Source organism: Scyliorhinus torazame, chromosome 7, assembly GCF_047496885.1.
Source record: "Scyliorhinus torazame isolate Kashiwa2021f chromosome 7, sScyTor2.1, whole genome shotgun sequence".
In the NCBI taxonomy this organism is placed as follows: domain Eukaryota; kingdom Metazoa; phylum Chordata; class Chondrichthyes; order Carcharhiniformes; family Scyliorhinidae; genus Scyliorhinus; species Scyliorhinus torazame.
This window is the reverse complement of record NC_092713.1, coordinates 41264197-41277816: the sequence shown is the minus strand read 5'-3', so window position 1 is coordinate 41277816 and position 13620 is coordinate 41264197. Positions and strand designations below refer to the sequence as shown.

Below are 13620 nucleotides of genomic sequence, written 5' to 3'. Positions count from 1 at the left end.
GTGAAACTATAATGTCTTGTGCTTCAAACATTGGCATCCTTGAGAGATCCTGAAGAGTGCTTGTTGATCCTGCCTTATCCTCAAGTCTTCTCATGCAACATGGAAAATGTCTTTATCTGCAAAGCGCCCTGCAATTCTTCTGTAATCTTGGACGTTGCTACTTGTTGATTATGTTGTCGATTTGTTGTTGTCTTTTCCCCTGCAGGGAGGTGCGAAACGTGAGCGCGATGACCTGTATTGTTGATTATCCTGGTCTAGCATAATCACATTGAGTCAATGATGAGGAATGCGATTTGTGCAGTTTTACTACTTTTGGTTATTGGGGAGGATGAGTGGGGCCCTGGGGCGGTTGGGTTAATTCAGTCCTCGCTTAGATGGAGGATGGTCCGCCAGTTAGAGCTAATCTGTTTCGAGTTTCTTTTTGTCATTAAATTATTTATTTTGTTTTTCTTTAAGTTATCGAATTTAAGAATCTATGTCTTTATCCAGCAACGGCCTGTGCAGATTTTTTTATCCTGGGGAGGACTGGGTTCCTTTTGACTCTCCCTTGAGATTGAGGTTTTTTTTCTCCTTATTTCTCTACACTTGGGTCTCTCTCTTCACGGGTAGGTTCAAAATGCAAGGCCTGGGGGTTGCATTTGGTTCCCATTCCCTTGTTGGCCTTTGTCGTCACCTCCTTGTTGAGAAGGTTGTCTCTCTGGGAGACCCTGTCGGTTTTGGTTCTGCCTAGGGCCTGGATTGGAATTTAGTCACGTTGTGTGGCATGTATGTAACTCTCCTTAGGACTGGGATTTTCGTGCATTTGATTTTGTTTCTGTAAGGATGAATCCACCCTTCGCTTCCACATGGGTGCAGATGGATCTGGTATCCGAAGAGAGGAGGCTGTGATAGGTCGGTGGTGCCATTTGCACTGATATAGTCGAGGGGGTTATATGTTGGTGAGCACCCAACCATGGCGCAGGAGACTCATGATGATAGGGGTGGGAAGAGATGGCTTTTGAAGCAGACCAAGGCAGGCCAGCAGCATGGTTCAATTCCCGTACCAGCCTCCCCGAACAGGTGGCGGAATGTGGCGACTAGGGGCTTTTCACAGTAACTTCATTTGAAGCCTATTTGTGACAATAAGCGATTTTCATTCATTTCATTTTCGTGGTGATTGTGGGCCAGTGGCCATGGGAGGGGGGGGGGGGGGGGGGGGGGTGCACAGTTTTGTCATTTTTTTTTCCATCGCTTTATCCTATCCATCCCTCTGTCTCTGGTGGGGCTATGAGTATCTAATCCTGTGTAATAACGGTATCGAGCCAATTGTAATGTCGTTCTCCTGTTCCACTCTGTATTGATGCAGTTTTTCTTCTTCTTCCTACTTATGAGGTGTTATTTTGTAACTTTGTTGTGTAATTCTTAAAAAATGGTGCTTTAAAACATTAAAAAACTGATATTGACAAGTGATAAATTTATGAAATAAATATAATTGTATTACTTAGGACATTTTCCAGTTCCTAAATTACTAAAATGTGTACTTTGAAGCACAAAAGTACAACTCTCTTTTTTTGCACAAAATGAGCATCTCAGCACCACCTCTCAACTTCTCCATTGTTGCTAAACTAACAGTTTCTGATCTCATATCCATGCCATCACAAGATCACCTATAGACCTCCCTAACATTGCCCAAGATGCCCCTTGTCTTGGCTCATCTGCTGCTGAAACTTCATTCATGTAACGTTCTGATGACTATTCCAATGCACAGCTGGCTATATCTCCCATATTCTAAAATACGTAAACTTTTGGGGTAATTCAAAACTCTGTTGCTCGCATAAAGTCCCTTTTCTCTATTATCTATGCTCACTAACCTACATTGGCTCCTCATCAAGCAACACCTCAACTTTAAACTGTTCTGCCTTGGCTTTCAAATCCCTCCAAGGCCTCACCCTCCCTATTGCTGTAGCTCCTCCAGCTCCACAAATCTTTCAAGATATCTGCACTGCTCTGACTTTTGCCTCTTGCATATCCTGGATTTCAATCATTCCACCACTAATGGCCATACCTTCAGCTGCCTAGGTCCCAAGCAGGAACACCCTTGTTCCACCTTTCAGCCTCTCGATCTCAGATACCACCTTTCAGATCACACCTTAAATGTTTTTGGTCATTTGACCCATCATCATCTTTTATGGCTTTGTGCCATACTATTTTATAATGCTCCGTTAAAGCGCCGCAGCAAGTTACGTTATCTTAAAAGATGCTTTATAAATATATGTTCTTGATGTTATTATAATCCACAACTTGCCAAAACCTCTTTGAGGCAATGCCTGTGAACAAAATGCAATCTATGGAATTTCAGCATTATTTAGGGCGGAACACCAGCACAGTGGATAGCACATTTGCTTCACAGCTCCAGGGTCTCAGGTTCGATTCCCGGCTTGGGTCACTGTCTGTGCGGAGTCTTCACGTTCTCCCCACATCTGCGTGGGTCTCCTCCGGGTGCTCCGGTTTCCTCCCACAGTCCAAAGATGTGCAGGTTAGGTGGATTGGCCATGCTAGAATTGCCCTAAGTGTCCAAAAAGATTAGATGGGGTTACTGGGCTACGAGGATGGGTGGAGATGTGGGCTTAGGTAGGGTGATCTTTCCATGGGCCGGGGCAGACTCGATGGGTCGAATGACCTCTTTCTGCACTGTAAATTCTGAGTCCGAGTCTATAATGCAAACTCCTGGCCAGAATGTGAGGGAAAACAGCTTTGATCCTTTTCTCAAAAATTAGATGACTTTATAGGCAAGCTTGGCCTTTGCTTAATAGTTATAATGAAGTAGCATTTACTTGTGTGCCGCTGCACAGTTTAGAAAATATCAAAACAATATTGATTGATAGTTATACATACAGGGGCAATCTGATTTCTAAAACTCACAGCTATATCTGACCTGATTTAATTGGTTCTCTTTTCTTCATCAACCGAACACACGTGTAGATTTTATAAGATCACTGGAATTTTTCATTAATTCAGTACCTGTATGATTGTAGACCACGTCTGTAATGCAGAGTATATTCCATTCCTTCTTTAGCTTTTCCACTAGCCTCGCAACATCACTCCAAGTGTGAGTTTTATTGGGCCGAGAAAAGTCAGGGTTTAGTTCCAACTGGTCTGCTAAGGAATAGCATGATCTGGACTGTCCAAGAGTTTGTAATGGAGTGAAATGTATCATGTTATAGCCTATTGAAAAGAAAAAGTAGTTAGTATGCATTTATGTGTTCAAATAAATTAAGGTAGCTCTTGAGTCTGTAATAATAATTGCAGAATTAAACCAATGGTTGATTGGGCAAAATTGTACATTGAGTTTTTATACAGCAAAGAAAGATTTTGCATTTTACAGCACTTTTCAGGCCTTAGTTAAATTATGAGGTAAGGTTGTATAAACCTGGCTTCTATTTCACCTGTAGAAGGTTGAGGGGTTAACAACTACGAACCATTACCCTATCGGACGCCATCAATTTACAGCAAGTTAAATTGTCCTTGTTGATTTTAATTGTTTTGTCATTGGCAGCTGTGCCTTCAATCGTCCAGGCATCTAGCTCTGAAATATCTTCGCCTTAATTCTCTGCCTCATTTTTCTCCTTTAAGACATCCTTAAAACCTACCTCTTTGACCCAGCTTTTGATCATCCGACATTACATATATTACATGGCTCTGTGTCATATTTTATAATGCCTTTGCCAAGTGCCTTAGAACGTTTTATTATATCAATGTTGCTATGTAAATGTAATTTATCACTGTTGTTGAAGTGCACTAGCTGGTCTTACAGACGACAAGCTTTGGAAACCAGACACTTGTACAGCCAACACATTCCACAAGGCATAAATAAGCTTGTAAGATCGATGAAGGCAGAGGATTAGTTGTGAAAACCTAGCTTGGTAGCTGGCGGCAATTGGGAAAAATAATTAGAAGATAAGAACAGGGGTGCACACATGCAGCCAGAGGTGGGTGAAAGAAATTAAAGGCAGGTATTTAGAGGCGGGGGGGCTAAGAGGGCACTCAGGACAGTCGAACGTCCATGTTCTTTGTAGACTGCTATAAGGCAAACTCGAGATCTAGAGTTTACAGTAAGTTTGCATCAGTGCCTGTCAATTAATGTCATACTGTGGAACAGTTGTTTAACCAATACTATTATGAATATATACTCAGCTTTGCTGTTGAATTCCACTTGGGCCAGAGTCACACAAAAGTTACTGTTACAGTATTGAGCTCTTATTGTGACAGTCACCATGGTAATTTATTACATTCATACATGAAACCATTTCCATTTATTGTAGCTTGAAACCATTTCCATTTATTGTATCTTAAAAAGTCCATCGGACCAATACCCTACACCTCAACCCTAATCCAATCACTCAGGCATTTCCTGGATATACTTCAATTAGTTGACATTTGCAACAATGCAAGACTTGTGTAATTATTTCAGATTTGTTTTTGCACGCATACCTTTGTACAAAGCTTGACTCTGGCACTTGACGCACAATTTACATTATATTATTACTATATCACCCCAACAATTGTTTGTGGGCCATGTTGGAAAAGCATACTTGCCAGCATCTGCATTCAACAATCATATTTTATCAAATACAGCATCCACAGTATATTTTGACTTTTGGAAACAAAATAGTTGATTGTTGTACTTTTCAGAATCTCTTAGAGAATGGGCACTTCAAAAGCATTCTTTGCAGGAAAGGAATGTTAACCAACAGTCCAGTAATGCTTACTTGGAATAAAGTTGATTGTTTAAATTAACTCAGATGCAATTCTGCTAACGTAGATACAGGGCCCAAATAATAATCCAAAGCAAACGCAGTCCCTACCTATGTTTGGCATCCAATTTCTTTTTCACCCATCTAATTTAAGGTTGTTTGATAGCTGATTCAACACCCTCATAAATCTCAACTATCCTTCCTTTGTTCTGACTTTATAGCGATAGCAGTTCAACATCAAAAAGTAATTCTTTGAAAGGGTATGAGAAAGTAAAATAAAATGCCATCTCCTATTTGTAGGGGTTATTAAAGGTGCCTGGTTAGAAGTTCCATCTTATTTGGTTTGGAGGTAATGATTGCTAAAATAAATGATTTATTTGCCTCAAACCTGTCTTTTAAAGTATTTCAGTTAATATGTCGCATTGCACAGTTGAAGGACATCATTGTGTAGCAATACTCTTGGGAAATTTAAATGCTGCCTTGGTGAACTATGACCCCAATTGCAAAAAAGTACAACGACTGCCCACTTGATTGCTCTGGTTGAGTCAAGTAGTATTGGATGCTTATAGCAACAATTCAAATACCATGTGTGCATGTCTTTGGTAGTGAATTGTTGAAAGTTTTTTTTGACAAGTCATCACCTTGTTTTGTAACTAAATCAGTTATTTGCTCAGCTTATTGAAGAATGAAAGTGCAGTAGTTTTGAGTCAAGCAGGAGGGGTCTGTACTGCAGCAGTTGCTACATTTGGAGGGGGCAGTTCAACCGCCGCATTGCAGCCGGTACACATCCCACTATGCCAGAAGAATAACAGGTGAGCAGGGTTTGCACCAGCCACTGGATAGTGCGCGGTGCTCCCAGCCCGTTGCCGCTGATGTAATCTGGTTCGCACCCAGATTGGTATATTTAAATGGCTATTTAAAAATACTGGGTCGATTGGAGGCCAAATTCTCCCAACTCCCAGTATTCCTCCCCCTGCCGGCGGAGTGTGAAGTCAGCGGGAATCACTATTGGTCTCTGTAATGATATGTATAGTACAAGTGTAGTAAAGGGTTAACAGGAGAGACTACATGTAACTCAACACGAGATGGTGTTACTAAGTGATCATATATAAGGCTGCGATTCCAGGAATTCTGAGAAGCTGATGAAAAGTTGAGAGAGAAACTGAGGGAGATTTCATTGTAGAAGGATAGCATGAGGTTGAGTTATAACGTAGTTTATAAGTTAGAGAGAGAATATTGATTACTGTATCACAGATTCAGTATTATTATTTTATTATGTTACTCAGTAAAGTGCGCAAACCTAATTAAGTTCAGTAGTGTAAAATAAATTAGTTTTGATTTAAACTTCTTAGTTTTATATTCTTTGTCAACATTACATATCTGGCTATCTTGGAGAATAAGACAAGGAATATAACAGTCTCCACCACCAGAGACCAGACGTGGTGACCATGCCAGGCGATGACCATGCCTGGAAGACAGAGGTCGGTGCCCCCAGGTGGTCAGGGACATGGCTCTGCCCCTTGGCATCAACCTAGCACTGCCAGATTGGCATTGTCAGGGCATCATGCCAGGTTGGCACTGCTGAGGGATGGGGCTTGAAGGAAGGGGCCTTTGGAAATCCCCATAGCAGGGTGTCACTCACCTGGTGTAGGCTTGCTGATACCAGCGTTTTGGGGGGTGGGGGTTCTGAAGGAAGACCCGGCAGGGCCCTGATGCCAGCAATTTGTTTTTGAGGGAGAATTGGTGCTGGCAAGGATGGTGGGTGGAACCGAAGCACCGATACTGGCAATGTTGGGGAGGCGTTAACTGCACTGGCGATCAGGACGCCATTTTCTCTGTGAACCTGGGCTTTCCAGCATGTTTAGGTCACACCCCTCTCAGTGCCAGTGCAAAACTTGACCCCCCACTTCAAAAATATTTCTATGTATGGGTGGATTGTAAACGGGATAGCGCCCAACCACCCGGTGGGATTTGCACTTCGGTTCTCACCGGAGACCACACGGAGGAATGTTTTGAGAGAATTTCTCCCAGAGTGTTTGTACGTGCACCGCATTACTCATGAAAAAGGCAGCCTGTCTATTGGTAAAATCAGAAAAACAAACCATCAGCAGCTCAATCTTACTAAATTGGAGGCTATGCCGAGGGGTAAGCCGCTCCCCCCTCCCCTCGCTAATTTCCCCTTCAGATGGTTCCTCCTGGGGGGGGTCACAATTACCCTTTTTTTCAGGCAGTTGTAGGAGACAGATTTCACACAGTTGATTGCTTCAATTAGGTGGGACTTGGCTCATTGTTCACCCCTGCTAGTCTCATGGCTGGGTAGGATTGCCCTGAATAAAATGGATGCAGTGCCAAGACTGCTGGGCCTCCTGCAGCTGTTAACCATATTGCTGTCAGCTGGAGTTTTATAGAAGAAAAACCACACTATGTGGATACTTGCACACTCCCAGATTCTAAAAATATATATGATCAGTTTATTTATCTTGAATAAGAAGCCTCGTCTAAAGTCGACTAAGCTTCAGCTCCATGGGGCTAGGGGACGTCTGGGCATCCCAAATATTAGGTATCAACAAGCTTCTCACCTCACAAGGGATTGGGTTAGGAAGGACCCTATATCAATTTGGCTCAACACAGAAGCGGACCAGTCAGCCTATCCTTAGCAGGTCTTGTTATTTATGGAGACATTAAGGCAGGTTCTGCTAAACATTATAATCCTTTATTATTAATGCTGTTAGAGCGTGAAGATTGGTCCGCCAGCTAGAAGATCTAAACTGACTCCTGTTCTCTCCCCCATCTAGGGCTTTCCAGATTTCCCACCCGGTCTAATAAACCATGGGTTTGATACATTGAGGGATAGAGGCATTTGTAGGGCGGGAAACATGTTCAGAGATACTTCCTTGTCATTCTTTTGGCAGCAATGCCAACAACTTGACATCCCAAGACAATCCATTTTAAAGTATTTATTAGTTGGAAACTTTATCTTTAATAAAATATAAACTCTTGGGCAATTTTACAAAAAGTATGCTTTTTGAACAGGTTGCCCTTTGGCTTCCCATTATATTGTACCTATGGCATAAAGTGAACCCAAGTTCTCCATCCTCATTCGGAATGGAAAACAATTTATATACATTTTTTAAATGTCACTTGCATCTATTTACATATTTGGGAAAGACATTTTGACTAATTGATCAACAAGAGTGGAATGTGGGAAACAGTTGGACATGGACACAGAAGCCAAGATGTATACAGATACCATAGTATGGTATAGTATGTGTTCTGCTCAAAGACAAGTTCTGTCTGCTGATGCCTCTTCATGGGCCGTTTTGTTGGCAATTTTTGTCAGTGATGGTTCGCCATTGTCTTCCGCTCTCAGGGCAGGCAAGTGAGGAGTATTCCATTCTGAATTGTACCTTGTAGGTGGAGGTCAGGCTTTGCGGAGTCAGGAGATAAGTTAATCGCTGCAGGATTCCTATCCTCTGACCTGCTCTTGTAGCCACAGTATTTATATGGCTAATACAGTTCTGTTTCTGGTCAACGGATCTTGATAGTGGGGATTCGGTGATGGTAATGCTATTGAATGTCGAGGGGCGATTGTTTAAATCTCTCTTTTTGGAGATGGTCATTACCTGGCACTTGTATGGCACAAGTGAAGTGCAAATGTTACTGATTAGATTTGAAGTGTTTGTTCGACACTGGGGAAAAAACAGAATATCTGTCATCTGGATAAACAGCAATATAGAATTAATGGGCACTGATGAAAAAGTGAGAATCTCAATAAATGAACAAGTTAATCCAGGAGTTGAGGGGCCAACTGGCTTTCGCCTGCTCCTAACCTTCCAGGTGTAATAGTTCTATATCTGATTTATCTGAATGACCATATGGGAACACAGGAATAGGAGTTGGCCAGTTGTGGGCTCTATTGCACCACTCAATGCAATTATAGCTGATCTGGATTGGATTGGATTGATTTGTTTATTGTCACGTGTACCGAGGTACAGTGAAAAGTATTTTTCTGCGAGCAGCTCAACAGATCATTAAGTACATGAGAAGAAAAGGGAATAAAAGAAAATACATAATAGGGCAACACAACATATACAATGTAACTACAAAAGCACTGGCATCGGATGAAGCATACCGGGTGTAGTGTTAATGAAGTCAGTCCATAAGAGGGTCATTTAGGAGTCTGGTGACAGGATCTGCATCTCAACTTCATCCCCGTGTCTCAGCTCCATATGTCTTACAACCCTTGCCCAGCAAAAAGGCGTCAATCGCAGATTACTTGAATTCTTCTGAACAATACCATGGTCTCTGTTTACCTAACTCCAGACTTTCTGTCCCAATTCCATGGTTAGCTGGACTGTATCTTGTTCCTTAGGAAGCTTGCATTTTGCAAATCCTGTCCTGTCCAGCTTATCCTGCCAGAATGGAGAGCTCCTTAATAGCTTGGGTCCAATGGCTGTGGTTTCCATTTAAAACTGAGAACAAAGGAAGGTGGCCTCCTATTGCTAAGCAACGCCCCTGCTACTACTATTTATTCTTCATGCCGCAGTCCCCTCTAAGCACAAGAGACACAGTTGGAATTGAACCAACCCCACATACATACAAACACCTTTGTCCAGCATTTCTCTTGCTATAGGTTTTGCCCCTCCGGGCACAGAAGCATTAAAGTTAAACCCACATAAAATGATACCTTATTTTTATCGTTTGCCAATAGAAACATAAATCCCTTAAAACTACCTTGTTTTCCAAACACTACATCCAGTGTACTTGGTTGTTTCATGAATCATTTGGAGTGAATCAAGTTGATTTACGCCTGACATCTGTGAAGGTGCAGATCTCAGGAGGAGGCGAAGATGGATTATCCACTCAGCTATTCTGGCTAAAGATAGTTGCAAATACATCAGCCTTCGTGTGCTGTGCTCTTACCATCAGTGAGGGCGTGGCTGTTTCTGGAGCCTTCTCCTCCATTTAGTTATTTAATTGTACAGCACCATTCACAACTGTTGGAGGACTACAGAGCAATGATCTGATCTGAAGGTTCTGGAGTTATTTAGCTCAGTCCACAACATGCTGCTTTTGCTGTTTAGCATGCATGTAGTTCTTGAGTATAATGTCATGAGGTTAGCATCTCATTTTTAAGTACGTCTGGTGCTTCGCTTGGCAAGCTCTACCACACTCCTCATTGAACTATCTATCAATCCTTTGCTTGACACTAACGTTAGCACAATACAAGTGCTGGGCCAAGTAGTTAGATTGTGGAGAAATGGAATTGGTTTTGCTGGTAGCCCACAATGCCTCATGGATGCCCAGTTTTGAAGGACTAAATCTGTTCTGACTTTATCCCAAACAGTAAAAGGTGGGAGAGCCATACTAAATTGGAAGGACAATCGCTATCTCACTTTGGGAGGAGTTTTTAGGTCCTTGGACAGTGGTGTTGGGCAAAGTGAATGGGCTCCTGTATGGAAATGTGAGTACGGATCAGTGATGAGTGGACCAGAGCGTCAGAGGGGGAACCATCCCTTTAAAACACCAACATGGAAAGAGTGGTGGGATCATACTGTTGGTGGCTGAAATCTTTGAATCCCAATGCTGGTGGGTGGAATATGAGGTTGGTTAAAGGGCCAACTATTAGAGTGGTGGGAATTCTCAGCTGAGGAATGGGCCTCCATTTTAATTGTTCATTCTCACAAACAAGTTGTATCTTCAATAATAAATTAAACACCACTACAGCTGTAACAGGTATTCAGCTTTTTGAAGCATTGACATGATTTTCTTTGGAACTGTTAGGATTTTTCACCTCACGGACTCTTTTGTCAGGTTTTGAATAGATGGGATTTCTACACACAATGACAGCATATAGCACCTTCTGACTCCATTCCACCCTCAGCACGTTTCCTAAACCTCAGTCAAATATCAAGCAATCATTGACTAATGAGCAGAGATTATGATCTCAAAACGTTGCATGGGACAACAATAACAGAAGTTCTTATTGGAAGAACCTGACTTGCATATTTCTCCTAGTAACACCATGGGAAAATTTGACTTTAGTATGAATTTGAAAGACTGGAATACAGCATTCCGAACGTTGCAAGGTACTGTACCTCCACACATCCACAATTTCACCTGTTGCTGCTGTCTATGGTTTTCAAAAATCACATCTGATCTTTTCACAAATCTGACAAATATTGACTTCAAAAGATCCACAGTATTATTTTAAACACACATTAAAAAGTTGATAGCCCTGTACAGCTTATCCATTAATTCAGTATTGGAACTCTATTTCGCTTCCCCCTTACTTTAAACCTCTTTGCATTAGCATTTGTCATTATTGCAAAACCTCAGTGAAGGTCTGGGATCAATATTACAAAATACCAAAGAGTAAGCGATGAGTGAAATCAAGAAAGCATGTTTTAAAAGCCGAGAAGACAGGGAAAATTGGAAGGCAAGGAATCCATGTGAATGAAAAACAAAGGATGTCTCAAGTTTTTTAAAAAGCGAGGTTTCAAGGAACTTGAATGGTGTATTTGCAGCTTAGAAGAAATTAGAGGACAATTCAGAGGAATGCTGACCATAACTATGTCATTAACAGCAGCTTATAAAGTATACAAGGGAGAAAGGTATTTGGTGAACATTTGGAAAGGGAGAGCGAGGGGCAGGAAAACACATATCTCCCGTAAATAGCATGTATCTCTTGTTGAAAGACAAGTTTCTTCCCCTGTATCTTATCCAATAGTTAGAAAAGTAATTTTGAGAAGCATTTGCACATATGAAAACAGATTTTGGAATTCACACAGAAAGTAGTTGAGGCAAAAACAGTGTTTCAAGAAGGAATTAGGTATAGTTCTTGGGGCTAAAAGGGATCAAGGGATATGGGGAGGGGAAGACGGGATCAGGGTATTGAACTCGGATGAAAAGTCATGATCATAATGAATGGCTGAGCAGGCTCGAAAGGCCTTCTCCTGCTTCGATTTTCTATGTATGTTTCGAAGTATGGCTTTCAATTGGTTGTTAATACTGTAATTATTTATTATCTGTTATCTGGTTGTCTATACAAGATAAAAAAGGTTATGATAAACAACTTGACATTAAATATATTTTTCTACAATACTAGAGATTTAGAATTTGTACATTAATTGGTCCTCATTACCTGACTGTCTGGCAACGTTCAGCCGGTCCTCCCATTCATCCAATGGTCCCAAACATTTGGATAAGAAAGTCTGTGCACAAATGCAATCCAGTGGCAGAACTTGATTGTTATGTCCAACATGTAGAATAGGATCTACAACTATAAAGCCCATACCAATCTTGTGATTATTTCTTTAAAAATAAACAACACAAAAGATACGCAGTCATTCCATGTTTCCTCAATTGTTGGAATTGCAATGTTATTATGTTCCAGTAAAATCAAATAAATATGCATCGTTCTAGTCACACTCCTATTTCATCATCCCACCTCCACCTAATTCATACATCACAGATTCACCCTTGTATGACATTTGAAATATAATGCTGCTTCTGAAAAATGTATTGGCATTGAAGCATATGTATACACCAACGTATCGCTACAATGCAGTTTTTCAAAAAATTAAGACTGCACTTAAAGCTACTTTGTGATGATATATTAGAAATTCTTTTATTCTTTTTCCCCCATCATGATGTGCATCTCTGAATAAGATTGCCTCATTCTAAAGACGACAGAAAGATTCCTATACTGCAGTCACACAATGACAGAAAGCAAACTCAATGATCAAAATGAAATGACTTTTAATTGCAGAGCATTTAGAAATGCATATCATCATCAAGCAGAGACAGCATGACTTCATGAAGGGGAAATCATTGAGGTATAACGAGCAGGGTAGATGAAGGGGAGCCAGTAGATGTAATATACTTGGATTTCCAAAAAGCGTTTGATAAGGTACCACACAATAGGCTACTTGATAAGAGCCCATGGCATTAGCAGTAGTACATTAGCATGGCTAGAGGATAGGCTAACTGAATAGAGTTGGGATAAGTGGAGCAATTTCAGGATGGCAACATGTAACGAGTGGAGTACCACAGGGATCCATGCTGGGGCCACAAATATCCACAATATATGTTAATGGCATGAATGAGGGAAGTGAACGCACTTTGCCAGGTTTGCGGATGGCAAAAATAGGTGTGAAGGCAAGTAGTGAGGATGACAAAGAGTGCACAAAGGGATATAGACAGGTTAGGTGAATGGGCAAAATCTTGGCAGATGAAATATAATGTAGGAAAATGTCAAGTTATGCATTTTAGTAGGAAGAATAAAGGAGTGGAGTATTATTTAAATGGAGAAAGACTACAGAAAATTGCAGCACAGGGGTGGCACGGTAGCACAGTGGTTAGCACTGTTGCTTTGATTCCCTGCTTGGTCACTGTCTGCAAGTTCTCCCCATCATGTCTTCATGGGTTTCCTCCGGGTGCTCCAATTCCCTCCCTCAAGTCCCGAAAGACGTGCTTGTTAGGTGAATTGGACATTCTGAATTCTCCCTCAGCGTACCCGAACAGGCGTCATAGTGTGGCAACTAGGGGATTTTCACAGTAACTTCATTGCAGTGTTAATGCAAGTCTACTTGTGACAATAATAAAGATTCTTATCATTTGGGGGTCCTCAAGCATAAATCACAAAATGCTAGTATGCAAGGTATTGGCAAGGCAAATGGAATATTGGCCTTTATTTCAAAGGGAATGGAGTATAAAAATAGGAAACTCCTGCTAAAACTATACAAAGCACTAGCAACACCACACATGGAATACTGTGAGCACTTTTGGTCTCCTTATCTAAGGAAAGATATATTGGCATTGGAGGCATCGAAGGTTCACTAGGTTGATCCCGGGCCGGGTATAGAGGGATTTTCTTATGAGGGGA

General features: G+C 41.3%; 1 protein-coding gene across 1 annotated transcript in view; it reads right to left on the bottom strand.

Moving 5' to 3' along the window:
• LOC140426161 (glycogen debranching enzyme-like) overlaps positions 1 to 13620 on the bottom strand; it is a 157927-nt gene that overhangs the window by 130667 nt on the left and 13640 nt on the right. Inside the window, 2 exon segments of the mRNA XM_072510596.1 lie at positions 3001 to 3204; positions 11878 to 12047. Coding sequence (XP_072366697.1) covers positions 3001 to 3204; positions 11878 to 12047 — 374 coding nt within the window.